The sequence below is a fragment of the Macrobrachium rosenbergii genome, chromosome 23 (assembly GCF_040412425.1).
Source record: "Macrobrachium rosenbergii isolate ZJJX-2024 chromosome 23, ASM4041242v1, whole genome shotgun sequence".
NCBI lineage: Eukaryota > Metazoa > Arthropoda > Malacostraca > Decapoda > Palaemonidae > Macrobrachium > Macrobrachium rosenbergii.
In genome coordinates this window covers 46,090,040-46,117,562 of record NC_089763.1, presented here as the reverse complement: position 1 = coordinate 46,117,562, position 27,523 = coordinate 46,090,040, and the positions used below count along the sequence as shown (strand labels likewise).

Here is a 27,523-nt window from a genome sequence, read left to right as displayed (position 1 = left end):
AATGACGTCACACACCAGCCCCGTTGCTCAGCAAGGCTGCAACAGAGAAAGCATCAGCAATAAATTTTTGGCTTGCGAAAAAGTCTCGCCAGCCAATATGCAGCACGAATATTTTCTCCTGAGCCAAGTCAGTGGACAGCTGAATTTGACCGCACCCCCGACCTTCTCGTATAAAAGAGCAAGATTCACATCAAAAGTCAGCATACTCCCGTCTTTTGGCGTGACCATGCTCAGTGGAGCCTGAGCGAAACATGGCCTCGATTGACACCGAAGAAGAGTTTCCTCTGAAGGACAACCCAAAAGACAACGTTTTCCTGAAGGACAACTCTACAGAAGATGAACTCCTAATTTCAATATCTTGTTACTGTTATTGTGTTCACTGGAAATAAACTACCCAATTTTGCAACCCGCTTTTCTCTCCAAGTACGACCAATATCGGCGTGTTACTGGCAGAATGCTGTAACCTAGAAAAATCAATTACTAGAAATTTAGAGAAAATCTATACAAACTGAATCCCACAGATGCAGCTGTCACTTTTAACACTAACAATAATAATAATAATAATAATTATAATAATAATATAATAATAATAATAATAATAATAATAATAATAATAATAATAATAATAATAATAATAATAATAATAATTTGTAATAAAAATCCACAATTATATAGAAAACTATGTTACTATGTAAAAATATAAATGAAAGACTTTCGAACACCTGAACAGTGTTCCTCATCAGAGTTTAAAAAGCCAGAGGGTAGTTTTCTTAAGAAGAGTTTTAAAAGTTGGGGGCAGGGCGAGAAGATAACAACCCATCATGGAAGCACTGGCTCAGGTGTTGCTAGGTGATTCCGAATTCAACAGGCAGTTGAACCAACCTCCTTGATCTGACTTGTGATGTTGCAACTGACTGTGCTGCTTAGGTATCATAGTAGGAAACATCCACAGGGACATTGGCTATCTGGAGAGAGAGGGGAAGAGGAACCAGAGCATTAGGGTTCACACTGTCAATGACAGTTTTGAAATTAAAATGTTTTACGTAGTTTTTGGCAATACACCAGTTGATTAAAGGGTCTTCATTTGTAAATGTCTTATCTTCAAAAGATATTCCCATGCTTGAAGATAAGATATTTACAAATGAAGACCCTTTAATCAACTGATTTATTGCCAAACACTACATAAAACATTTTAATTTCAAAATTGACCCTGACCATGTGAACCCTGATGCTCTGCTTCCTCTTCCCCTCTCTCTCCAAATAGCCGACATCCCTGTGGATGTTTCCGACTATGGCACTTATGCAGCACAGGCAGTTGAACCATTGCAAGTCAGATCAAGGAGGTTGGCACAACTGCCTGTTGAATTCGGGATCACCTAGCAACACTCAAACCAGCATTTCCATGATGGGCTGTGATCTTCTTGTCCCAGTGCCCTCTTTTAAGAAAACTACCCTCTCGCTTTTTATTTTAACGTAACCACTGATGAGAAACAACGTTCAGGTGTTCGAAAATCTTTGCTTTTATATTTTTACATAGTAATATAGTTTACTATATAATTATGGAATTTTATCACACAAATTGTAGCAATAATAATAGTTATTAGAACTAAAACTAAAACCTAAAAGAATGAGCATGCTTGCATTGCACAAAGGGAACAGATCGCAACAATTTGAAAACAGAAATATAGTCTAAAGAGAAAGAAGCTCTTTTATATACAAAACATATAATAAAACTGTAGCACAACAATGATAATGACACCTGCGTCTCCTTCCCAGTACAGTAATACCATGGGATCTGACAAATACCCCAACATCTGTTCTGCTATTCAGAAATCACCAGAAGTCTCTTTTAGTATTGCCAAAATTGTTGGATTTTTTTGGATATATCTTTTCAAATTTACAAACTCAAGGAACAATACTCACACTCTCTTCACTTTGAACATTTAGCTCATCCCTTGAAATAATCTCTCTAACATCAGAAAAGCTGAGGTTCAGGAATTCTTCAGACACGGACACTTCGACAAAGTGTTTTTGGAGGTAACGGTTAGTTGCCTCAACAAGAGACCAACACGCTAAAGTGTCTGCAAATGCCCTTATGCCTAAGACATTGTGAGGATGCAGTCTGTAAAAAAAAGATGTTCACATAAGAAACCCAAGTATCTTATATAAAATATTAACTGCTATATTACTGCTCTTGTTATAAAAAGATGTTTTGCACTGCTGCATGACATTCTTACATCCAGTTCCCTGATAATAAACAAAAATTTACATCTTACATTTACTTTATTGGCTTTCTAACAAACTAGATCAGAATATTTAAAACTTTACACAAATGTTTTTGAAGAATACATGTTATGTAACTTTATAATAGTGTAATACCCACTACATAGTATTGAGGCATTACAGTAGTAATATTCACAAATGGTTAAGTATTAATATATTCAAGTTTATGTTCTTACAGCAGATTTTTTCTGGACCACAGTATAGTATGGTAAGAAAATGATGTACTGTTTTTATACTTAGGGAACCAAAATATGAATCTTGAAGTTTTATCTGCTGTATCATACTTTCACCCACACCCTTGAAGTGATACACATTTATAGATCTCATACAGGTCTACCACTCATCTGACCATTACATATCTGTAATAATGAGATAAAGCTAATATTTACTTATTTTATATTATCTAACTGACAGGGATAGCCTTACACAAAAAAAATCACATCTTGGAGTGTCATATTCTTCATTCTGGGGGTTAATATTCACTATTAAAGAAAAACACTTTCCTTTACTCAAATATGACTTGGTAATGAACTCTAAAACCTATTCACAAAAGAAAACTAAAAATTAACAAAAATTTTACTGAAGAATCACAATACTTTTCATTCCCTATGCAATAAAAGGAAGTTAAAATGCATGTGTTAAGACAACAGTAGATTGTAATAAATTATTTTGTCTTTAAAATTCTGTACTATCTGAATTACTTAGCCAAACTACTGACCTATCCACAATGGTTTTTCTTTCATCTTCCTCACTTGGAAGCAAGGACTTTATGTGTTGTCTTTGGTTGGGAAAATTCTTTGCCATCACTATTTCTGTGCTTTGCGGCCCACTTTCACTGAACTTTGCACAGCGAACAACTAAAAAGTTTAAAGGTAATGTTGTAAGCAATAGCTGATTACTTGCTTACAAAATCACTGCTGACTATAGACTGAAGCAGTTACATGCAATGATAGCGGAAAATCAGCTCCGAGACCAAGGAGGATGGAATACAAAGGAAAACACTGCAAATTCTTGGATTTTTCAGGTTAAAAACTTTTCCCTTTGAGTATAACACTTAGCATATAAATGGGATTACTGTACATGTCTTTACTTTCCATTCATTCATTAACTCTGACCTCATTTCCACTTTTCTCTAAAAACTGCTTAGGTAACTTACCAACCAATCTGTGTCGGCCAGCTGACAAACAAATAAAACACGTTGTCAAAAAATTTTAACTGGGAGAGAATTTAATTTTGACAACACTTATAAAAAGAGAAGTTCTCCTCACCTGTGTTTGAGGAAATCTGCACATGCTTCTCTCACTTTTGCCAACTGTAGAAAAGATGCCCCCACCAATAAGCTTTGGACATTTGCACCATCAATTTTTACTTTTCCAGAATATGCAAAATTAATAAGGGACTCAAGAGCACTGTAAAAGAAAAAATGAAGATATATATAGTATAATAAATCTGCACAAAACACAACAGCATCACAACATAATATACACAACTCTACAGAAGTTTGGTAGTTAAATCCCATATATATAGTATAACAAAGGAACGAATTAGTAGAGAGAATGAAGCTAAATATACTACATAAAATAAATATATAAATTGCAATTCTAAAATTATATTGGCAAATTTCTCTTCTTTATAACGACATTTTACTTGCTGGTGACATGTAAAGTACCCTCTGTACAATCCTAAAAGACATACACTGTGAATCAAAAGATGCTTTTCAGCATACCAAGAGCAACCAAGACAGAAAAAAAAAAAAAAACTTTCTAAAAAGTGTTTAATCAGCTTAAATATTGTATACACCACTAGGAAAGTACAGTAATGCCTATACAAAGAAATTTCATTAAATTCCAAAGATCAAATTAGCTAGATAAAAACCTGATAAACATTTTGACATGGGGTACATTTCCTTTGTTTGATGTCTGTATAAGCTAATTAACTTACTTGGCCAAAAAAAAAAAAGGAATTTTTTTTTACATGTTTCTGTTTCGCAGAGATTTCATTTCATGGGGTTTCTTTTATAAACAACTCTTATTCAAAAGGATTTTTTTATATCCTAGTTCTTATTAAAAAATAAGGTGATAAATGCATAACTACTCTGTTATTCTATTGGCCTCTAAAGCTTCACTATGACCTATTGCCATTTATACCAGAATCCTGAAGTCTGCGGCAAATTTTAGTAATGGTGGGTTCCTTTCTCAAGGTATAGGTACAGTACAGTATTAACCTAATATTTACACCATTTTATCCAGCCTTAACCAGCATGAGATGGTAAGAGATGGTTTTAGATGACATTATCGCTCTGTTCTTATCTTTTCTTGAATGCCCCACACTTGGTCACAAGACCTTCCATGCAAAAGAAATTCCCAAGAGACCAGATACAGGCAGTCCCTGGTTATCGGCGGGGGTTCCATTCCGACAGTGTGACGATAAGCGAAAATCACCGATAATCGAAAATTGGCAATTTCCAGCACCTTTTTGGCACTTACTGGCCCCGAAAATCACCGATTTTCAGTTATTGGTGCCTCTATTAGTTACGTATTGGCACCAATACGTTATTATCAGCGCCAATAAGAGAAAATTAGCTCATATCGGCACCGAAAATTGCCGATTTTCGTCGCTAGACAAGCGCCGAAAAACCAGATCGCTGATAACCAAGCACGTCGATAACCAGGGACTGCCTGTATGTAACAAATGTTACTATTTCACATTCACAGATGGTCACCCATCAACACAGTGAACCAAACACACACTTGGACAAGAGATGACATCTATATGGGATCCAGAGTGCACTTCTGCTTGAAGTATACCTTAGTTTAACCAGACCACTGAGCTGATTAACAGCTCTCCTAGGGCTGGCCCGAAGGATTAGATTTATTTTACGTGGCTAAGAACCAATTGGTTACCTAGCAATGGGACCTACAGCTTATTGTGGAATCCGAACCACATTATAGTGAGAAATGAATTTCTATCACCAGAAATAAATTCCTCTAATTCTTCATAGGCCGGTCGGAGAATCAAGCGTGGGGCCAGCAAAGTGCTAGCTGAGAACGGTACCCACACGTCCAATGAGGAACTTCACTTCTGCTTGAAACTACTTTGAAGCCAAGTGATTATTAAGTGTATATTAACTTATACCATGCTTTGCCAGTAAGTGTGACCGTGGATCTCGCAAAACACTTCAATGTTTGAATTGGGCCTGAGATGCTAACCAACTGCTTTCACTGTGGTATGATGCAGATGCAACCACTCTAAGATACCACTGTTCTTAAATTTCTTTTTAAATTGGCTTAATGGCTGCTGCCATGTCATTAAGTCAACTGCCAGCACCTGCAACACATGCCTCACCTGACTTGTCCAAATTCCACAGGTTGCGATGAGAGTGAGGCTTTGTCTCCCCCAAGTGAAGTCGATACCCTCTCCTGACAACTTACAAAACCCAAATCTTTGCTCCTACCCATTACATTTTCCAATACTTTCAGTGGGGAAATATCATCCTTACTTCCCACTAATCCTTTAACCAGGGAACTTTGTCACAAGCCATCTGCCTTTCCTGAGCTGAAAGGGTGACTGCTATCTCTTCGTTGAGGGAAAAAAAATTATCTTGAAATTGTGCTTTGCATCTTCAGCTACTTAAACTCTGGAAACAGAGAAAGCCCTAGCCTCTATTTCTAGGCACTGAATGGTACAAAATAAATTTAATGCAGTACCCATGATCAAAATCTGAGCTCTGGTCACCATCCCATTAAATTTTTCTATAAGCTACCAGAAGTGCTCTCTTGAAACAGGAATGGGTTCATTTGATCAGAGATCCTAATGCCTTTATGTCAGAGGAGGACAAGGTTAATGAGGTTCTTCGTTGTCATATCCCATGTTTTTATCAGCCTAATAAAAATGAGGTACACTTCTATGCTTAGTGTAAAATCACTCCAAGACTAGCAAAACCATTGTCCTTCTAGCCTTGGCAACTTCTACCAATGGCTTGAATCCCAGCAGTGAAATCAAATGAAAAGCAGTTGAGTGTGTCACACTCTTTGCTAGTTCCTTGTCCCTCCATCATACAGCAATGCTGTATGAGATGAATTTAGGTAATAATGGCACATGCAAAAATGGCTAGGTAAAAATGGCACAGGTAAAAATAACACAGGCAAAAATGGCTAGGTAAAAAATGGCACAGGTAAAAATAACACAGGTAAAAATGGCACAAGTGAAAAAACAGGGCAAAATGTTCCCAAGTGCATCTGATCCCCAAGGAGCTTGTACTAAACACTGAGAAACAGTGATTCATCTATAATGTTTCACCGTGTTTAGTACTAGCCCCTAAGGGATCAAATTAGTTTCGCTGTGTTTAGTACTAGCCCCTCGGGGATCAGATGCACTTAAGGATATTTGAAACCTGAGGGGCTAGTACTAAACATGGTGAAACACTGTAGATGTATCAATATATTTTTTTGCTTATGCCATTTTTTCCTATTTTTTAACTTGTGTCATTTTTACCTGTGTTATCTTTACCTGTGCCATTTTTACCATGCCTTTTTTGCCCCTGCCATTGTTATTGTTCACTGTATGAGACAGCACTGGCCAGTGAGAAGCTGGATACACTTCACCAGCTGGGTTCTTACATCTGGAATAATTCCTACATTCAGTAGCTGAAGCTTCCTTCCACAGTTTTTGCATCATATGTAGCTTGCATATACAGTATTAAGCCCCATTAAGGACTTCCCAAAAAAGCTGCTACTTCTTGCAATGCCCTGGTCATTTCTTGGTCAGCCTGTCCAAGTTCTCAACAAACAGAGCACTTCTTCATCAAACTAAAGTACACTCTCTAGGCCAGCAATGAGGACAACCTCACAATATCTCCACTAAGGTAGGTTTCTGGGGTGGAAGGCTGGAGACTAGCTGGCATCCTTTTCTCGATCACAGGAGCTAAACAAATACCTGGTGATGAGCATCTCCTCTGCAGTTTATATACATCACTGTAAATGCCACAAGCAAGGAGGAGTCAAAAGAGGGTAAAAATGGGAGAAAGCCATCATATGAGTATCTCTTCTAGGCCACAACCATGAAGCTGAAACTAGTCTATTGCTTCTCCTTTATGGTGTCAGGGAGATGATGGGCAAATTACATCTAAAATTTGCTGTACTTCGCCCAAAGACAACAATAAGGCTCGTCATTGTAAAATCCAGTTGTCAGTCTTCATCTTAGAGCTGCTACCTCATTTAGCATCCGCATAAGTCTCCTTATGCAAGGAACAATACTTACTCCTACTTGGTTGCTGTGCCATTAACAGTCACATCACTATTGTGACTGAGGGTGGGGTCCTTACTACTTACTGCTGCTATGGTCATAAGTGGATGAACAAAATAACTGTGCCTCAGGCTGTCCCTTTCACGATGGTGATGGTTCCAGGGACCGCATTATGGGTATAGCTGCTCTTACTCGAAAGAGCCACTCTGATGAAGATTAGAGGCAATCACTCCTTAACCCATGGTGTACATTTCATCACAAAAAATTAAAAACTACTTGCTGTTTTATATGAAGCACCCATAGTTTTATTTCATAGCAAACTCTATAAACCGAGATTACATGAGTAACTCAAATTTTGAGGAGATAAAAAACACGTTCATTTGATGTTTTAAAACTTCCTATACTGTCACTTCCTATCTACAGAAAACAGATCCTACAAAAGGCTGGCTGTGTTATCTCAGTACACAATGCAACTTGAGTCAGACCTTCAGGAGAAGGCAAACAGCTATGATAGGACCCACAAGAGGAATGCCCTCAAATCTAAGCTTCAGCAAGGAAGCTACTGTAGGTACAGGCACTGGAAGACGAGTATAGATTGGAGGTAGGGGAAACAATGGAGGAATGTTCAATGCAGTCACCTCACTCACAGATGTAAAAGCAGAAACTACAGGCAGTGTCATAGCAGAGGGGGTCACAACCTTTAACTACCTTGACTGCAGACAAGTAAAATTCTACAATAAATAAGACATTACAAACAACTCTCACAAGCTGCACTTGAAAGTTTACAATCCAGACATACACTGTATACCAGCAACTGGAAAGTACCTGCTATGATGCTTAAATTAAAGAGGCGGTGACTAGCTAATGCATATCTGAGGACCATGGAGGAGCACACACCATTGGAATACCACACTTATATCTATCAGATTAAGATTGTATTCAAGATGAGTAATGTGAACATATATAACAAGCATGAAAAATTATTAGTGACAGTGAAAACTGAACACCCTACAGAGCACAGCAGACTGCTGAAGGAGTGGTATGTCAATGACAATTGTTTGCATTCTTTCTCTAACTGTTTGATGCATACCTGTGAGTACAGGTGCATAAACAGCTACACTACCATACTGCTTCTGTCTGGTAAACAACAGTTTGGGATTCTAGAGTTATTCAAAACTATAAATATGTGCATACACGCGATTGACAGGAATATTGTGAGAGAAATTTTATTAACAATGGACAAAGAAACCAAATAAAATTCTATAGAACATATGGTGCCAGGTGATCCCGAGTGAAGGCAGAAATGGAAAAATTTAGAATCAAATTTAATATGAGACTAGTCACAAAATTCAGTATAAAAATTAATACAGTACTTAATTCAATGCAGATCACAATGAACTGAAGAATATACAAAGGTAAGGAAAAGCTCTGGGGGGGAAGGGTTTTTTTGTCTAGAAGTGCAAGAGACAGGGGTCTCTAATTCTAAGAAAGAAAAGTAGTGCTTCCATCTACCCACTTTACCAAACTCGGAGAAAATTTCCAGTTTTTTATTACATGCCTAAAGAGCTGAAATTAAATCCTGTAAAACAAGTGTTTGCACTTTAAATAAACACAATATGGTGATTTTCAGCACACTGACCTAAAAACTCACTTCAAAACTCTCACCTTGGTTCTATTCCTTGCATTGTGATTTCTTTCTGCTTACTCTCAGCCATATCATGAGTAAACATGGCATTGAAGTATGGGATGACAGCAGCTAAGACAATACGATGTACAGTAAAGCACTGGTCTTCAACCTGAAAAGTTGACAAAGTTAAGTTTTCTCTTTTCCAAGAGAGTAACATACAAAGCACAGAACTCTAGCATAAGCAATCTTCACAAATTGTGGACAGAAAATTTACTGAGTAACTGTACATCTGTGACAGTTAATATTCAGGTACCTTTGAATCTGAACAAGTGTTCATAGAAATTTACATAATTAGTATTCATAGGGACCACATTACATGCCATTACTCATCAAAATCCCATTTAGGCGGCTTTAATCGGCACATACAAAATACCAGTCAGCATAAAAAATTACAGTTTTTTAAACATAAGTTAAAGAAAGAACTGAACTGATGTAACATGGTACCACACTACCATGAATATCGAATTTATGCTATTCGACATTGATATAAAATAGAAAAACATGGATTTGGCCACTTTTAACAAAGAAAGCCATAAGCATTTTTAAAATATGTTTTATGCAAGTTAATCCTTGCTATGCACTGCATTGTTACTGGTTCAAAGGACAATAATGAAACTCTGCAACCAGCTAACTACCAAGATCCTATTCCTGACCAGCTAACTCCCAACATGCACTCTCAAATTTCTTTGCAACTTACAATTATAGCTGACCTGCATAAGAATATCCTGTTAAGTCCCAAGAACTATACTTTAGAATACCTGTATAAAGAAAGAATATTTTCAATGCAAACATAAAGTGACAATACACGAAGAATATGCATACCTGTTTCAATAATATATGCCAACAAAGAGAAGACATTATTTTATCTGGGAAGAAATGTCAATAACCCATACATGAAAGATGAATATCCTAAATTTTCCTTTGAAATAAAACATTCCCACATAAAACTAGCACAACACTAACCAGCAGCAGTCACCAGTTTTCATGTTCCTTCTAACAAAAATGAAAACGAAAATACCATACCACCCTTACTTTCTTTCTACCATGACTAATAACATCACTGCATACTGGACAAGCTTCCTAAGCCACTTAAGATAACAGTATAAAATAAATTTTCTGCAGATAATCTGGCATTTGATGGACTCAGTTTTTTTACCAGTACTGTACAACTGAGTGGAATGAACAGGACATTACAGTAAACCTGGCAAATTTGACAAGACAATTCTTTGTTACAAGACAACAAACACCCAGCATTAAAAATTTCTGGCTATAGGAACATGTATAAACACTCTTCTAAAGCTTGGTGTCAATTAACTGAAGCATGTTAATGATTATAAAGTACCTCTAAAAATAAAATAAGCTAGTGTGAAGATTCTCTGAGAAAAGCCTGAGCATCCTCCCCTTTGGCAAACTGATTGATTTTTCACTCAATATACAAAACACTATTGTTAAAGGTTAATCCTCTAGCCTAATAGTTTCATGATATACAACATACTACACCTGGAAAATATCTGTACACTCCAGAGCTCAAATGTAAACAGAGATTATGACAACAGCAACAATTTGGAAATACTAATGCTGCTTACTTAATGAGGCAATGAGGTTAGCAGTTGTCACAAAATCTACCTTGGTTACAATCCTCCACAGATTTTACTCAACACTGAATCCCTTGAATGCTTCTCAGCAACAAACCCCCTCCAGCTATAAAGCTTCTCATCCTAACCTCGGCTGGTACTTTCAAGGCATCATCTTCTCCCATCTTATTTTGACCTTGTTAGAAGCCATATGAAAGGTAATGCACCAAAACAGAAATAAGAGTACATGTGCCATACTGACAACTTGACAGACATGCTCTAGTTTTTCAAAAACTAATATTTGAATGAGTGTCAGATGTTTAATAATAAACAAGGTACATTTTCAGCTTGTTTCTTCCTTATACAATTATAAAAATTCCTGACTTTTTAAAACTAAGACAAAAAAAAATTTTTTTAATAGAAAAGGGACTATAATAATAAAAATCATACTCCTCATAGTCAAACCATTTCACCATGTACAGTGTAATTCTGTACAATATCTTTACATGAACTTATCAAACATTGTCCTGTACGTTTGGTAATTTCATAAAATTTTCCTTAAAAAGATAGGTTTTCCATAACTAGCAAAATAAACCTCAGCGCAAGTCACTGCACCTGCTGTATTGTCAATGCTCAGATAATTCTGAAAATATCCCCAAACTACAGTATTCCACTTCAAAGGGAAACTTCTAAACCCTCTCTTAAAATCTGACTGCAAACCACAACAAATTTTAATACAGTATGCCCAATACCTAACCAAAACAATCAAAGAACCATATGGAATTTTTTTCAAGCAGTGCTAATTCAACTTGCAACTTACACAGACTTTCCTTATTTTGCTACTACCACCATTTGAGGATAGGATTTGAAAAAAAAAAAAAAAAAAAAAAGCAAAAACCCTATCAATACAGTACAGTACTAGGCATTACTAAAATAGAAACTTTCATTTCATATATAGGATGCATACACTTTACATAAACATGCAGAATGAATGTAAAATAAGCCAAATAGGTAATCACTCTGCTAAGCAAGCTTCTGAATCATAGGATGGCCATAGTTCAAAAAGAGAAAGCTAAACATACAACAATAATAAAGAGCACCAATAATAAAAACCATTTAAATCTACTGGAAAACTTACAATAAAAAATGCACTGTACAATAAAAATAAATGGTAAGGATGATATAAACATGTATTAAAAATAAAAAACAAGATCCATAAAGTCCTATGACGCTAAATAAACACACGATTGTTACCTAACAAAACAAGTACAACAAGTAATAGAGGGAGAGTAGGATATTATAAAAATGTACTGTATCTCTGAGGTTAAAGTAGTTACTTTGGGAAAAGTGGATTACTGTAAGTGTTACATTGAGAGAAGCATGACAGGGCTTAAAATGCTTTGCTGGGGGAAGTATCTCTGGTGAACTTAAGAAGTTACCTATGTCTTGGGGATATTTATCACCTGTGGACAAATGCACATATTGATAATGTCCCTTTGAACTATAGGTGCCATTTGGAAGAATGTATTCAATGTGGACTATGTGCCACGTTGAGGGATTTATCCGTGTCAACTGAGGCACTATGATAAGGAATTAGCTATTGTGGACAAAGGAAAGTACAATGCATTATCTTTGTTAGGTATGTGTTTTGTTGAAGAATGTTTTGCTGTGAACTGAAAAACCATGTTGGAGAACACATATCACGAGTAGACTTTGGAGGTATGTTGACAAATGTATCCCTTGTGAGCTAAGGCACATGTTAGGACCAAAATGTATACCTAGAACTAAGACATTAAACTGAAGTAGCTATCCCATGTGTACCAAAGTACAATGACTATTACATACCTCAACTTGCTCCACACCACATATCTATCTCACTTGGTCATGTGATGTCTGTCTGCATCATAAAGAGCCTATACTTTGTTTCAAGATTTAATCTTTTGAATCCTGAGCTTTAGTGATAAGTTATATTTTCTCATGTTGAATGCTTAAACTATAGTTAGCCTACAGACCATAATATACTGACAATGTGACATTTACATTTCTGTTAAATATTTTTCCTTACAAATAAAAATGCCAGTTTTGTTCACCTTACAGGCATGTGTCCTGAAATTCTATTATTTTAGATTCAAAGTAATGCAAGTACTTAATGCAACACAGAACAGGTAATAAGTAGTAGATACAATATTGCAAAAATTAAAGCTTTTCATTTTCTTTAAGTATGAAAACCTTGTCTTTTAATATATAACATTGTAATTAAATTGCTGTACTTTATGTAAATCACTACACCCACTCACTTGACTGTCAGCATTCACTCTTTCCTTAGGCAACATTAAAGTGCAGGGATGGTTTCAGTAAGACTGATGCGACTTGTGTTTGTTGTGTAGAAAAATAAGCAATTTATCTTCAAAATTTGTGGTTCATTTTTTAATATGGAGGTGTTGCCTGAAGAACATGACAGGTAATATTGTTCCCAACAGGAAACCTCAGTTTCCAGGCCATACACACAAGAGGAGAGGGCTAACCCTTGTAACCACCTGTACAGCCTGACGTATGAGATGTCGAGGCTGACAGGGCCCCATACCAGGGTTTGGCTTTGCTGTAACTGAGATGGGTGGCACAATACAGTCACAATCATTGCAAACAAATATTAAGAAATTTCAGTGACCGACTTGCATTGTTTTTTTAGGCAATAAAGTAAAGTAGGAAAACACTTTACAGTGAAATTAATGGAGGATTCAATGGATAAATCAGTCAATTCCAAAGAGTGCTATATCATTGTCTTTCCCATACTACTTTGGAAACATATTTTCTACTTTTCTTCTTGGTGCTATGGCTACTTGATGTTTCTTTAGACACAGAAGTGATCATTTGCTTTTGGATTGGATTGGACTATAGAATTTAGGCCAATGGCCAAGCACTGGGACCTACGAGGTCATTCAGCGCTGAAAGGGAAATTGACAGTAAAGAGATCTGAAAGGTGTAACAGGAGGAAAACCTCGCAGTTGCACTATGAAACAATTGTTAGAGAGGGTGGAAAGTCAGATGGAAGAAAGAGAATATGAATGGAGGTACAGAAAAAGGAATAAAAGAGGTTGCAGCTAGTGGTCGAAGAGATGCTACAAAGACCCTCAAGTATTGTAATGCCTATGATGCACCATGTGAAGTACACTGACGGCACCAACCCCCTACGGGCCATTTGCTTTTGAAAAAGCAGCCAATTAAATGTATACACTGTACTGTGTTTACAAATGATTTTTTAAAACCATCTTCAACTCATAAAACAGAAACTGCTCATGTTCACACCAAGATACAACAAGGTAACTGAGTGTGTTGCTAAACACAAAATAAATTTGTTAGATTATAATTACGCATTTTCTTTAATAAACAAAAAGGTCTTTTTTGAGTCACCCTTTATGCATGAAGAGACTAGCAGAGTGTGAAGTAAAACAAATGCTACATCTAATTTATTATGATTAATAATAATTATAAAATGAGTGTCATGCAAGAGTTTAGCTACAATCTAGTCTGCTAGAATTTTCAGTCTTCCCAAGAGAGTCCTTGAAAATTCATGACTTTTGGCCACCTCAAGATGGCCCCAATAAGCTTTTGTGTAATATTTTGGAAATCCTAACCTTATTGCACTTAAAATGCAAGTAAAGCTGCTTTTTAATAAGAATATTGCTTGCACTATGGCCAGTTGGTCAGAGTGCACTTCTAGCTAGCTCAATTCAGAGTTCTATATTTAGTTTTCCTTTCTTGCTCTTTTTATGTTAAAACCATCAATAACAGGCTGGCCTACCTAAGCAGAACACAGAATTTCAAATTTTTCCACCGACGACTTCTATTCGGTTAAAGTTGAGCTTTAGCCAGCAAGCTAAATCAATCTGTCCTTCGGACCTGGTGATCCTATGTAATTCATGTAAGTGACCCTACGTAGTTCACACAAGATTAATTTTTTTTATGGTTAAATGGGTATACTGTACTGTATTTTATGTCTTGTGGAATATGAAAGGCCAGCAAATACAAGTTACTTTATCACCACCACGTCCAATGCTGTTATGATGCAAATTCATGTGCTTTACCTTGTACAGTCTCTAGCTTCCCTTCTCAAGAGAGAATACTGTAGTTTGGGTCTCCTGACCTTTCCAGTGTCCACTGGAACCCAGCTATCCCATACTACAGTATTCTCTCTTGAGATCAACAAAAGGAATGTTTAAACCATCTCCACCTTTCAACACAATCTCATTTACACAGGGAATTTCTGTAATTTCCTTTATAAGAACACTTCTAACTATCTTGCCATCTGATTCCTAATATCCTTCTTGAAAGCTCTAAACTCTAATCAACAAATTAGAACTGGAATATGAGATTTAGGCCAGATGTCAAGCACTGGGACCTATGAGGTCATTCAGCACAGAGGGAAATTCAGAGTAAAGGAGGTTTTAATGGTGTAACAGGAGGAAGACCTCACAGTTGCATTATGAAACAATTAAGAGAGGGTGGAAAATAAGATGGAAGAAAGAGGATATGAATGTAAGTACAGCAAAACAAATGAAAGGGGTGGCAGCTAGGGGTTGAGGGGAAGCTGCAAGAAACAAGTACAGTAAACCCCCCGTATTTGCAGGGGATGCGTACCACACCCCTCTGCGAATAGCTAAAACCTGTGAATACTTAGAACCCTTCTAAAAACACTTAGAACTGCCTATTTTGATAGTTCAAACACATACAAAACAAACTAAAAATGCTTATACAGGTATTATCCTGCATACGATGGGGTTAGGTTCCAAAAAAAAAACCATCATTTGTTGGAAAAAAATGTAAGAAATACCAAAACGTATCTCGAACATAGGGTTAAGCAAGTTTTGTAAATCTTGGGGTGCAAATCTTGGGGTGTTTTGGTGATTAAAACACTATCAACTGCATATTGTATAAGATTACTCCACTTTTAACATTCTCTTCCATCTCTTACCACTTTTTTCATTATAAAACTTATGGGAAGGGCAAACAAATGGTGAAATAACATTCCCTTGTAATACCCCACTATTTGCTGCTAATTCAACATGAACTCTGTATCTACTACTTCAATCATGGATCATTGCAATTAGCTATACTGTACACACACATTTAACAGGAATGCTGTAATTATGAAAAACCTTCTAATAACACTGGTCTATGGACCCTTATCAAAAGCCTTGTCATAAAACACAAAAACATTAAAGGGAATTTTTGAATGCCATAAACAGATGACAATGTTTTTTTACAAATATTGGATCTGTGTAACTCCTGCCTTTCCTTCATTTTTAAGCTTTTTATCAATTGCTTTGGTACCCTAGCTATAAATTACAATTCCCAACATGATTTTTTTTCTCCATTCCAAATTCTGCAAAACAATCTACCCGATAGTTAGTAAGTGGGGTGTCATTTTAGTTTTAGTTCAAACCATCTCCCAAGTTTCTTTATTATTAATTCTATTTCAAAAAAAAACTTGGAATTTGTTCATTTACATATTCAAGTCTTCAGCTTCATGCACATATCCAACCAGTTAGTATTGGCTTTTCTAAGTGGGGTGTTATTTTTCCATCTTTAGTTTTAGTTACCCTAACACCAATGCCACTCCCTTATCACATGGTTTTATCATCAAAGCCTGTTTTTCCCATCTCTGTATCATAACATGGTGTTTCCCATCTCCCTTTATTTTTATTAAGTTTCTTTTTATTATTAATTCTATTTAAACATATAAATTATCTCAACTGGCCTCTTGATGGTCAGGCAATTTTGTGGATCATTTTTGTTGGGCAGTTTTAATTTCAGATTTACTGTGGCAATGGCCAATAACAATGCCTTCCAATTTATTTATTTGAAAATTTTCAACTTTTCTACTGCATATTTAAGCACAAAACCTAATTGCCTCATCTCACACATCACTCAGATTATAAGAATAAGTAGATAAGTAGATGAGTAAATAAGCAAAAAACTGGACACAATAAATACTGAATTTAATTCTTGGTAATTGTCATCCACATTATATTTTCATGCATAAGTTTCTAAGAAAAAGGTACAAGGTCAATGTGACAAGCAAACTATATAAAAAATGCTAAACAATATAATAATTAAAATGAATGTTGTGTCATCTCACACATCACTCAGATAAAGAAATTAGAGATAATCATAACCCCATCCACTCAGATGGTAAACAATATAATGATTAAAATGAATGTTGTAAGATAAAGAAATTAGAGATAATCATAATCCCATACTCGGATGGTCACAAGCGTCTACAGCAACTGCCCTGTTGTATATTTTTAATTTTTGCTGATAACCTGGGTACTCAAAATGTCTGCTGAGTGAGCTCTTAGCTGACCAATGAGGCTCCCAAAGTTGTTTACCAAAGAAAACTTAGATGGTTTAAAATATTGGGTAAAAAGTGCACAGGCCTATGCTGATTCATAAGAAATTCATGACTGTATCAGAAATAAACCAAAAGAGTCATGGCTGTGGTTTACTTTCAATCATATATTTGATTTGATATGCAATAAAATTCTATGTTTATCAATGCATCATTGAGTTTTTGTTAACAATACACAGAATATCATAGCTGTAGGTCAAAATAAATTATCACTATTATTAATCCTGACCTTGAGCACCAGTGGTGGAGATAAAGGGGAAGTCCTTGAGCTCAGAAGACTATAATACATAGGTGACTAAACCTAGGTGCAGTTTTGCCTTCCTAATTCACTTTTCCAAACCAAATGGGTTGACTGCTAACTGGGGTTATACAGTTGACCCCCAGTATTCATAGGGGATGTGTACTACTAACCCCTGTGCGTAGCTCAAATCCACAAATACTTAAAACCACTCTAAAAATGCTTATACTGTAACTGCCTATTTTGATAATTCAAAATACCAAAAAAACCCTCTAAAAATGCTTATACCTGATTATTTTAATAGTTTAATAAAAAAAAATATTTCTCTATGAAAAATACCGCGAATAGGCGAATTTTCCAAGAATAATGTGTATTCAGTATATGTTCCACAGAGAAATCCGCAAATGGGTGAAGAAGCGAATCCTGAACTGCGAATAGGCTAACCCCATACCTGCCAACTCACAGTTCAATGCCCTAGGTTAGGTTAGGTTAGGTTAGGTTAGTGTACGATGTATGAAATTTTTTGGCAATTTTAAGTACTGGCTCCTCCAAAAGTTTATATAGTAAACTGATACATATCCCATTTAATAATTTATTTAAATAATAAAAAGTTCATTTTTACATTATATCTCATTATCCAGGCAAATGTGAAGTTCATAAAATTTGATTAATAATGACATACTTTATATGATACCACAGGCTACATCATATGCATATGATAATGTACATACTGTATAGGCTAATCAAAGAGAATACAACACTGCATAGGAATTACGCCAAAGGTAAAGCACTGGGACCTATGAGGTCACCCAGTGCTGAGACGGAAATTGACAATAAAAGTTTTGCAAGTGCAACAGGAGGAAAACCTCGCAGTTGCACTAAGAATCAACTGTTAGGAGAGGATGGAAATTAGGATGGAAGAAAGAGAATATGAATAGAGGTACTGTAAAAAGAATGAAAAGAGAATATGAATAGAGGTACACTAAAAGAATGAAAGGGGTTGCAGCTAGGGGCCGAAGGGACGCTGCGAAGAACCTTAAGTAATGCCTGATGACACTACCACCCTGAAGGGTAACTGTAATCAGTATTGCAATGTTAACTGGATATATGCCAACATGTGAGATGCATCAAGTTAAATAAAATTTTAAAAAAGTAAAAGGTAAAAAGAAAAAAAAAAACCTGATTAAGTCATATTTTACAGCTAATCAAGTCCAAATGCTTCCCTTATGCCATCATTTACCTTCTGATGCTCATACTCAAGATTATTGATAAGATTACCCTATTTTGCCCTAGCCTACAAATAATGTCCTAATATACTTTACAATATACAAATATGATAATGCATTAATAAACTCTATTACTCTGCAGATCATACTGAAAATGGGAAACTACTACACAACACAATAGTGCAAAAATCATCAGGAAAGTTATATTTAAGTAATTGACAACAATTTTGGTAGAACTATAGTATCATTCTGCACAGCTTATTACCTTGGAAATTGAGTTTTTCTATAGTGTTTTCGTTGTTTACCAAGAATTTAGTTACTTTCTGGGGTAGACTACAATTAACCTGTAATTCACCTCAGAACTGATGTTAAAGTATGCTGGCCATGCTATCGCGCAAGCACAGTGTTATAGGGGAACTTTGGTAAAAAGTGGAGTTTCCTTCACGGGGGGGTTTGCGGGGGCACAGCTAAGTAACATGGCCTACTAGGTTAAGTTAGTATAGTTCCTTTTATAATAGCTTTCCCTAGCCAATTCCTTCTTGAATACATGGCTCCCATATGCCTTGTGTATGCATGGAACCATTCTAAGGTGGCAATCATAACAATAACATGTCTGTTCTCTGTCTCTGTCTGTCTGTCTCTCTCTCTCTCTGTTTTACCCCAACCAAAACCCCATGTTCCCAAAGGGTTCCCGATAGGAATGTGAGGTTAATAAGAATTGACCGCCAATAAACACCACCACCACCTCCTTCATCTGCAACACAAAAAGTATAGGAAAACTCCATTTCCAAGGTAACAAGCCATTTGGAGTTGTCCTATAGCCTATTTCAACCACAGTTTTACATGGCAACTTCCATTTCAGTGAAAAGTAGGCTCAATTATGATCTTCCTAGTTTATGTGTGGGACCCCTTCAGTTTTCTTACTAATCCTGCCTAAGCAATCACAAGATTGACCAAGCCTTTACAGATTAGCTCAAGTAGGCCTATTACACTAAGCCCAGCAAAATCAATCTTGAGCTAACATGTTATGCAGGTAAATCTCCTGTCAACATAATTTTGTTAGGCTAGAAAAGAACTGTTTAAGCTAAACTAAATTACTCTACGCTAGTCCGGTCAAACTGTAGAGGCTGTCAACAGTCCAGGCCTGAGCTGAACTGACCTAAACAACGTACCCGACCTTTGTAGTCAACTGGGATAGTTTTGGTTCAAATTACATAAAACAAACGATTGGCCAATTTGTTTTAATTTCAATACCAGGGATTTCTTAAAGGGTCAACATTAGGGAAAAACTTTAATAAACGAATCTACGGCATGTTCCTGCGGCACTCAAGTGTCAACCAAAAGTGGGTAGGTCACCCACATATCACGAGTCTCAGTGTTTTACCTTTAACGTCACATCACACAGTTTTCCTTTCCTTCTGATCTCCTCCATGACTTGAAAGCCGCCCATTGGCAGGTCCTCCTGGTTAAATATCGTGAAGTCATCGCTTTCCACAATGTTTTCCACTTCCAATTCAAACTTTGCGTCCTCTTCTTCCATGGTGTCCTGACAATGGCTGAGAAGGGGAGAACGAGGTTGAAGTACGAAGAACGGCAACACGTATTTAGTACGGTGGATTTATTGTAACACCCCTTGCATAAAATAAAAAGGTCCTGAATTATGCTATTATATTATATATAACGTGAATATTTAGTGAATAAATTTCAATTTATACAAAAATTCAATGTCTTTTTTAAATAAAAATTCATAAGCAAAACATTAATGCTTTCATTCGGGTAAGAAAGGGATAGTTTGTACATGAATTTGGATAAATCATTGATTTCGGTTTCCATACTAATTATGGCGCATATATTATCTTTACTTCGTCCGTTATAAAGAAGTCAAATGTTAACCGATCATTAGGGAAAACGCCATTGCATATGGAACTACACTAGCGCTACAAAACAGTGTGGCAAGATTGTAAACTACAAAGTTAACCTTCTTTCTTTCTCACATCTATTACAAACAGCTGCTGTTTATAAACAAACGCCCTCAGGACACCCGACAATATTATGTCAACCTCATTGAGAAGAGCCAATCACAATCGAGGAAAATATTTTTCCTTGTTTTGATTGGGTAATGTCACATTAACTATTGCAATATCTCTTTTGTCGGGTATTAATCATTTTAAGCCGTCACATGTTACTCTTGAAACTTGCGACATGAAACATACCGATTTCCAGTTGAATATATGATTGAATAATTACTGAGAAAGTAAGCCGACATACTTTGCTACCTTCTGTGATTACAGCATGAGACGAAGCTCCACAAAGAAATATTGACCTTAGTGGACGAGCGCAGCTGCCATCAGTGGGCATTGTGGTGCATCACTAGCGCGATGAAAATGTACATCTCGTCCATTTAAGTCAAAATGTAGGCTACGCTATTGCGTCTCACATTTTAATATGACAGACTTGACTCCAGAGGTACTGTCACATTATGCATAAGAATGGGATTACTTAAGAATCACTCGCTTTCTTATTCTTAACTTCGTTTTAATTTTGCTCTGCGAAAGGAGACAGTAGGGGTGCATGAAGTGTCATTTTTTGTAATCCATAAAAAAATTAAAATTGAAAGAACCAAGAATAGCAATGGCAAGAACGTATTACGACCCACGCGGAGTGTCTTTCCGTCGTTAATACATTACTCATTCGCTTTACTCCTACATTACCTTACTCGGCTTTATCAAGTGTCACGCCATGAATCACCTCTCTACGGCAAGAACGCATCAAATTATGCCATATTTGACAAATTATATAAAGTACGTTTATTCTGAATATATACTTGTAACTTTCAGCATTTCCTATGGGGCATGTTTTACAGTGAAGCGCCTTCTTTATACCGATATCTGTTTTTTTTAAGTATTTTGCAATGTATTTCGGTTTTCCGTTTTGGTTCCATGATCAAATGCTTTCCCTGGAACCTGTAGCTTCTTGTTACTTTTAAAACACTGGTATGCACTGCACGTATACCTTCTGAATCCAATTACTGTAGACTATTTTACACTTATTTAAACGTTCGTAATTTCATACCTGAAAGAAGCTTAATATGCATCAAATAAGAGAAACGTACATTCTATCATTTACTTTGCTCACTGAAGTCGAATAACGATTAACGATTTCGAAAAGAGCTTTTTTGCCTGAGACAGGCATGTTTGTTTGTTAGTCCTGTTACCAACAACGATCTTCAAGTAGAGGAAGTGACAGACCTATGCCTCTCCTTTGCTATATTGTACTCCAAGGTCTCTTTGAGTACTGCCATGGTCAGGATTATTACAGATTATTTCCTCTGTACCTTACACAATGCTATATTCTCCCCTTTAACGACTGCATTCCATCACAGTCTCACGGGCTGAATCAATCTTATAATTATGTGGTCGTTAGATCTTTTGATTGTTTTTATTTTCGACCACTAGATGGCACATGAAGATGAAGCTACTGCGAACATGGAAGAGTTCTTTGAACATTTAGAAGCATGAATATACTTTTTGGGAATTAGATGAAACCACTGATACATGATTCAGAGACGAAAGACATGCTTCATATATTGAAAATAAAAAAAAACCCTGACGAAGGACTGGAATGAAAGTCTGTTTAATACATAATAAATATTTATTTCCAAATTCACGATAGAAATATACAGCATACCCTGTCTTGTGGTATGAACAAAATAAGCTCAGCTCCTTCACACTTACCCGCCTGCACAAATTGGGAATGGTACACAGACATGACTGTGCGGTATGCACGACATGATAACGTGCCACGCATACACAAACTTGAAGTACACGGACATGATTGTAAGTACAATCTGACAATTGTGCAGTCCGTAGACGTAATCATGTGGCATGTATACACGAACGTAATGGTTACACGTACACAATCATGTGGTACGTGAACACGATCGTACAGTACGCGTACGTGATCATTGGGTACGTGTACTCGATCATGTGCACCTCTGAATTGTACACACAAGTTTTCAGCGCATTCAATATAGCTTTTTATTTGTACACACACGTGGGATTGTACAAACATGTAGAATAGTGTACTTTTAACTTAGGATCATTCAAAATTCACTTTTATGGCACCCCTAGTTAAGGTTTGGTTTTCCTTAGTTTTTACAACATGAGCACAAGTAAACTGTAGTGAAATACAGCACATGCAATGGGACCATATGACCAATTTGGAGATCATTCATAATAATCACCATAACAGGAGGAGACAGACATACATACACTATAGACAGACTAATATTTGTCACAAAAATGAAGATAAGTAAAAAGGAAAAATCCAATCGTCTTCGGCATCCAGTGGAGCGGCAGTCCAATCCACTGGATGACCATTTTGAGCATTTACAAAAAAAAAAATAAAATCCTCAGATACATGCAATTATAAACACTCATCAAGTACAGTGGAACGACACACAAGCATGAGAGTTACATCAAGTACCACCGATTGCTTGCTTGTGATCGCCTGGAAATTATGACTGACAAATGATTCGAATGGTTGCAGAGCTTTACAAATGTTAACCACCACGCATACTTACTTGTCTAAAATGACATCAACTTAAATAAGCTCGTGTCCACCAAGTCTTCTTGAAATATGCTGACTTTTCTCTCTCTCTCTCTTTTGAATATATCTGATATGTAACGATCTGAGCTAGTCTTCAGAAACTATGCTAAACGTCCACTCAATATCAGTTTTATTTATTATTTTTTTTTTTACAGTAATTTACATCAATACTTGGAATACACCAGCTCTACAGCGCGTGTGATGACGACCGTCGATCGGATCGTAACATCATCCTTAAGAGATAACCAAACTCGAGAGACACTTGAAAACGAGCGTCTCAAGCAAGAGGAATGAAATGATCTCAATGGTCACGTGACAATTAATTAGATTAACAAAGGTCACGGCACTCTTTCACTAAAGCATACATTTCAGGGATCATGAATACACTCTAATACATTCACACGTGACGTTTTTATTCTTTCCTAATAAAATGGCAGGGAAAAATTTTTTTTCCTCAATACCTCCCTGAAATAGATCCTTTGTAACGATCACATCTTTTAGGGGACGAACGAACGAAGGACACCAGGCAGAATGAAGCGACATAACCCGCAGAACAATCGGATTTCAGAAGAAATTTTTCTCACACTTCGTGTACTTACACACACACACACACACACATACACGCGCGCGTATCTTCCTTCGCTCCTTCCAAACACACATACACACGCACGCACGCACACACTGGACGACGGAAAAGACATTACATTTCAGACGACGATCGATCTGAAATCTTCCAAAAGGCCGATATGACTCGCCCAGATCCGCCCAAGACGTTTCCCTCCTCCCTCCTCCTCTGACCATAACCCATGAGGCGACGGGGGGAGCGGGGGAGGGGGCGCCATGTTTTCGTTCCACGAGGAATAGGCAACATCAATAATAGTCAACATCTAGCGTAACAACATCCATATGTTGTGTCAATCACATTAAGTAACATTGATGTAAGGCATTTAATACGTTGAGTACATAATGGGACCGCCCCTTTCACCACTGAAAAGGGGGAGATCCGATAACATGACGGTGGTGGAGTCCACTCTTATACAACTATAACAATAATACCAAATGGTTTTTACAAGGCATATTTGTGGACAAACGAAAGAAAAACCTGTATTGGAATATTGACCAAGACACAGTGAGACTACCGGCTCCTGGGCGTCGATGTCAGGGCCAGCAAGAAGAAACAGTCAACTAAAACAACTTCTCTCTCTTTCTCTCTCTCTCTCTCAAAACCTCTTTCTTGGCAGTACAGTATATTATGATCTCTCTGGAAGAATGGGTTGGGTGGGTGGGGGTATGAACTTTCCGGGGTCGATGGGGGGAGGGGGCGGATGGGAGGGGCACGTACGGTGTCTCTGGGAAGAGGAGGGTTAATGGAGACGGTAAAATAGGGTCATTAACTTTAGTTTAAATCGTGACTAAGAAAGAGAATAGTCATGACTACTGTGAAGTTGATGGAAGGTAGTAGCTATTAGAAATAATTTCTGATATAATGCGAACCTACATAACGTGTTACATCTGTTTATGAATATATTCGTGAGTATATAGTATATCTGTGTGCTTGTGCTTGCGTATATATAAGGGCATACATAACGTATATCAACATACGTTACATTCGTGTAAATGAGCGTGGTTATAAAACTATAATACAGGTATCAAAGTTCAAAATGAAATCGAATTTTAAAATATACAAATCAGTTATAGGCTTTGAAAATAGAAATACATTACAGTTGGGTACAAATAAATTTTGGGTGATAAAAATAATCTGTTTGAAATGAAAATGTTTTCTAAACACTTATGCATACACAGACACCTGTACACATGAATACAGGTGCATATTATATATATAAACATATATAAAATGTATGCATATATATAAATATATATATATATGTATATATATATATTATATATATATATATATATAATAATATATATATATATATATATATATATATATATATATATATATATATATATATATATATATATATATATATATAAATATATTACTTTTAAGTACACCTTATAACGATGAAATAAAAGCTGAAATTTATATAAATATGACACACCCTGTACCTACAAGTACAGTCAAATGCCAAAGCTTAAGTGTTGTATCTTTGATAGTCTGTAAGTAAGTTATGTATGTAAGTGTTTGTCTTTATCATTATCTTGAAGATATTTAAATAAAGTGTCCTAATTCTTAGCTATTTTGATAGTTCTTGTAACCCTACGAGACTAGACCATTTCACAAGCAAAATTAATCCTTGTTCATAAAACGCAGCAAAGTTGTTTATCCATCAATTTAGCACGGGGAATGTTTATTACGAGTTGTTACAGATATAAGGAGAGCATACGATATATTAAAATAAAGTTAGTCTTTGAATATATTTTTAGGTTTAGATTTCGCCGATATGATTAAAACTATATTACATTACTTTAAGCGCGCGGAAAATCGCATGACTATGACTTCCTATGACTTCTGATGAAATGGAGGAAAGTTATTAGACAACCGTAACAATACGGTTATCGCAAAGCTGGCAGAAGAGACGGCCATAAAAGCTCAACAGAAGCCTATAGAGGTAATGCTTTAGTTGCATTAACTGCTCACTGGAAAGTCTAATTACCCTGCATTTCTCTGGAAAAAAAAAGTCTTACAGATATTTTGTATAAGTGGAGTGTTATGGTCCTTTTTTTATATTCTGATCAAAAGTTAATTTCTGTTTGGCACACGAGTCACTTACATTCTAAAATAGAACTCTTCTTCTCTTTTCTTTCTACTCTAATTCTACTGACCTCATATGTTGTATTTTCTATTTTTTTTTCTATTTTTACAGCGCTAAAGATATACACTACTAAAATTAGGCGTTCTCTGAATAATGGCTATATAAATATAAGTATCTGCCTTGAGCTTTGACTAACAGGTACACTTGGTCTGGCGGTTTCACCACATGGTAGATATTTTGGTATCAATTTGTTCGTCATTACTGACTTCCTCTTCCTTAATTATGCACGTATATATGTATATATATATATATATTGTACATGTAATATACACATATACATATATAATATATCCATCTTTATATATATATATATATATATATAGAAGAAACTGCAACAGAATTTTTGTTACCTAAGATATCTTGAGTCTTGCACTGCAAACTTAAACTGATCTCAAGAATCCAGTTATTTCTTCCAAATCAGTGTGATTTTGTTATGATTTTAATAATTTTCATACCTTACATAATGATTTTCTGCTCTACTGGAAACACAAAAAGAACATATAACGACGTTTATTTTTCTTCATTTGCCTTGGCAGTTACCCCGAAAATTATAACGGTTCCATAAATAAAATATACAGTTGTTTCAGATAACTATCTAATAACTTTATAAAACACTCCCTATATATGGTACAATTACCAAGGGTCTTTTAAGATGTTCAGTAGCAGTGCTTGCAATTCTTTACGGAATTCTTCGGCACAGGGAGCGTGTGGTCTAGACTCTAACTTCCAATAAATGCATTGCTGATAAATGCTGCATGTTCAATGACGTCTGAGATTTACGTCCTAGCAAAGGCAAATTCCTAACCTGTATCAAATTTAGCGAATGTTCAAATACTAATACCGACTGAAAAGTAAAATGTTATTTGATATGTCACCTCACTATTAGCAATAACTACGACGGAGATCTAAATATCAGATTGGAAAGCCCTTCACGGAAGAAATGTCGTAATTCAATGGAACACTCGTTTAGCTGTAAATTACTGTGGCATTTTGAGGCCACTGGAAGAATATATATTATATATAAAATGGCCAGCCTCCATAAGGCTGTTTTCAAGCGTCATTCGCTTTACTAATATGATTGCTAGAATTTGGACTCCTCTGAAAGCATGGAATGGCAGAGATTTAGAGCAGAAAATCCTTGGAATGGCGAAGACAACTAATATCTTCCTACATTGTCAATTATTCGTAAAAATTCACTGCCGCATTTTCAAATGCATTGCTGAGTTACCTTATCTTGAAGCAATATTGTCTACATTATAATCAAATGAGCAAGATTTGAGGCTTGGAATTTTCTTATAAACATTTTGTTAGTCTCAGTGGTAAGCATACCTTACTATATATCACGAAGCACTTACAAATTCTCCTTCAGCTTCTAAGAACTTTAAAAGTGTCTGAATGAGCTTACTGGCAATCCAGTGTTTTTCAAAATTATGTAGAGGTGCTATTCAGCTGGAATGGAAGGACAAGACTGTTA

At 36.1% G+C, this 27,523-nt stretch overlaps 1 protein-coding gene across 2 annotated transcripts in view; it reads right to left on the bottom strand.

Moving 5' to 3' along the window:
* The window catches only part of KLHL18 (Kelch like family member 18), a 63,929-nt gene extending 42,077 nt beyond the window's left edge, over positions 1-21,852 (bottom strand). For both annotated transcript variants that reach the window (XM_067125876.1, XM_067125875.1), the window contains exons 1-5: positions 21,734-21,852; positions 20,046-20,217; positions 9,193-9,323; positions 3,552-3,692; positions 1,924-2,122 (exon numbers count right to left, since the gene is read on the bottom strand). In XM_067125876.1, the coding sequence (XP_066981977.1) occupies positions 1,924-2,122; positions 3,552-3,692; positions 9,193-9,323; positions 20,046-20,201 (627 nt within the window). In that variant the 5' untranslated portion in view covers positions 20,202-20,217; positions 21,734-21,852. The remainder of the gene's footprint in view (positions 1-1,923; positions 2,123-3,551; positions 3,693-9,192; positions 9,324-20,045; positions 20,218-21,733) is intronic.
* Positions 21,853-27,523: the final 5,671 nt, after the last annotated feature.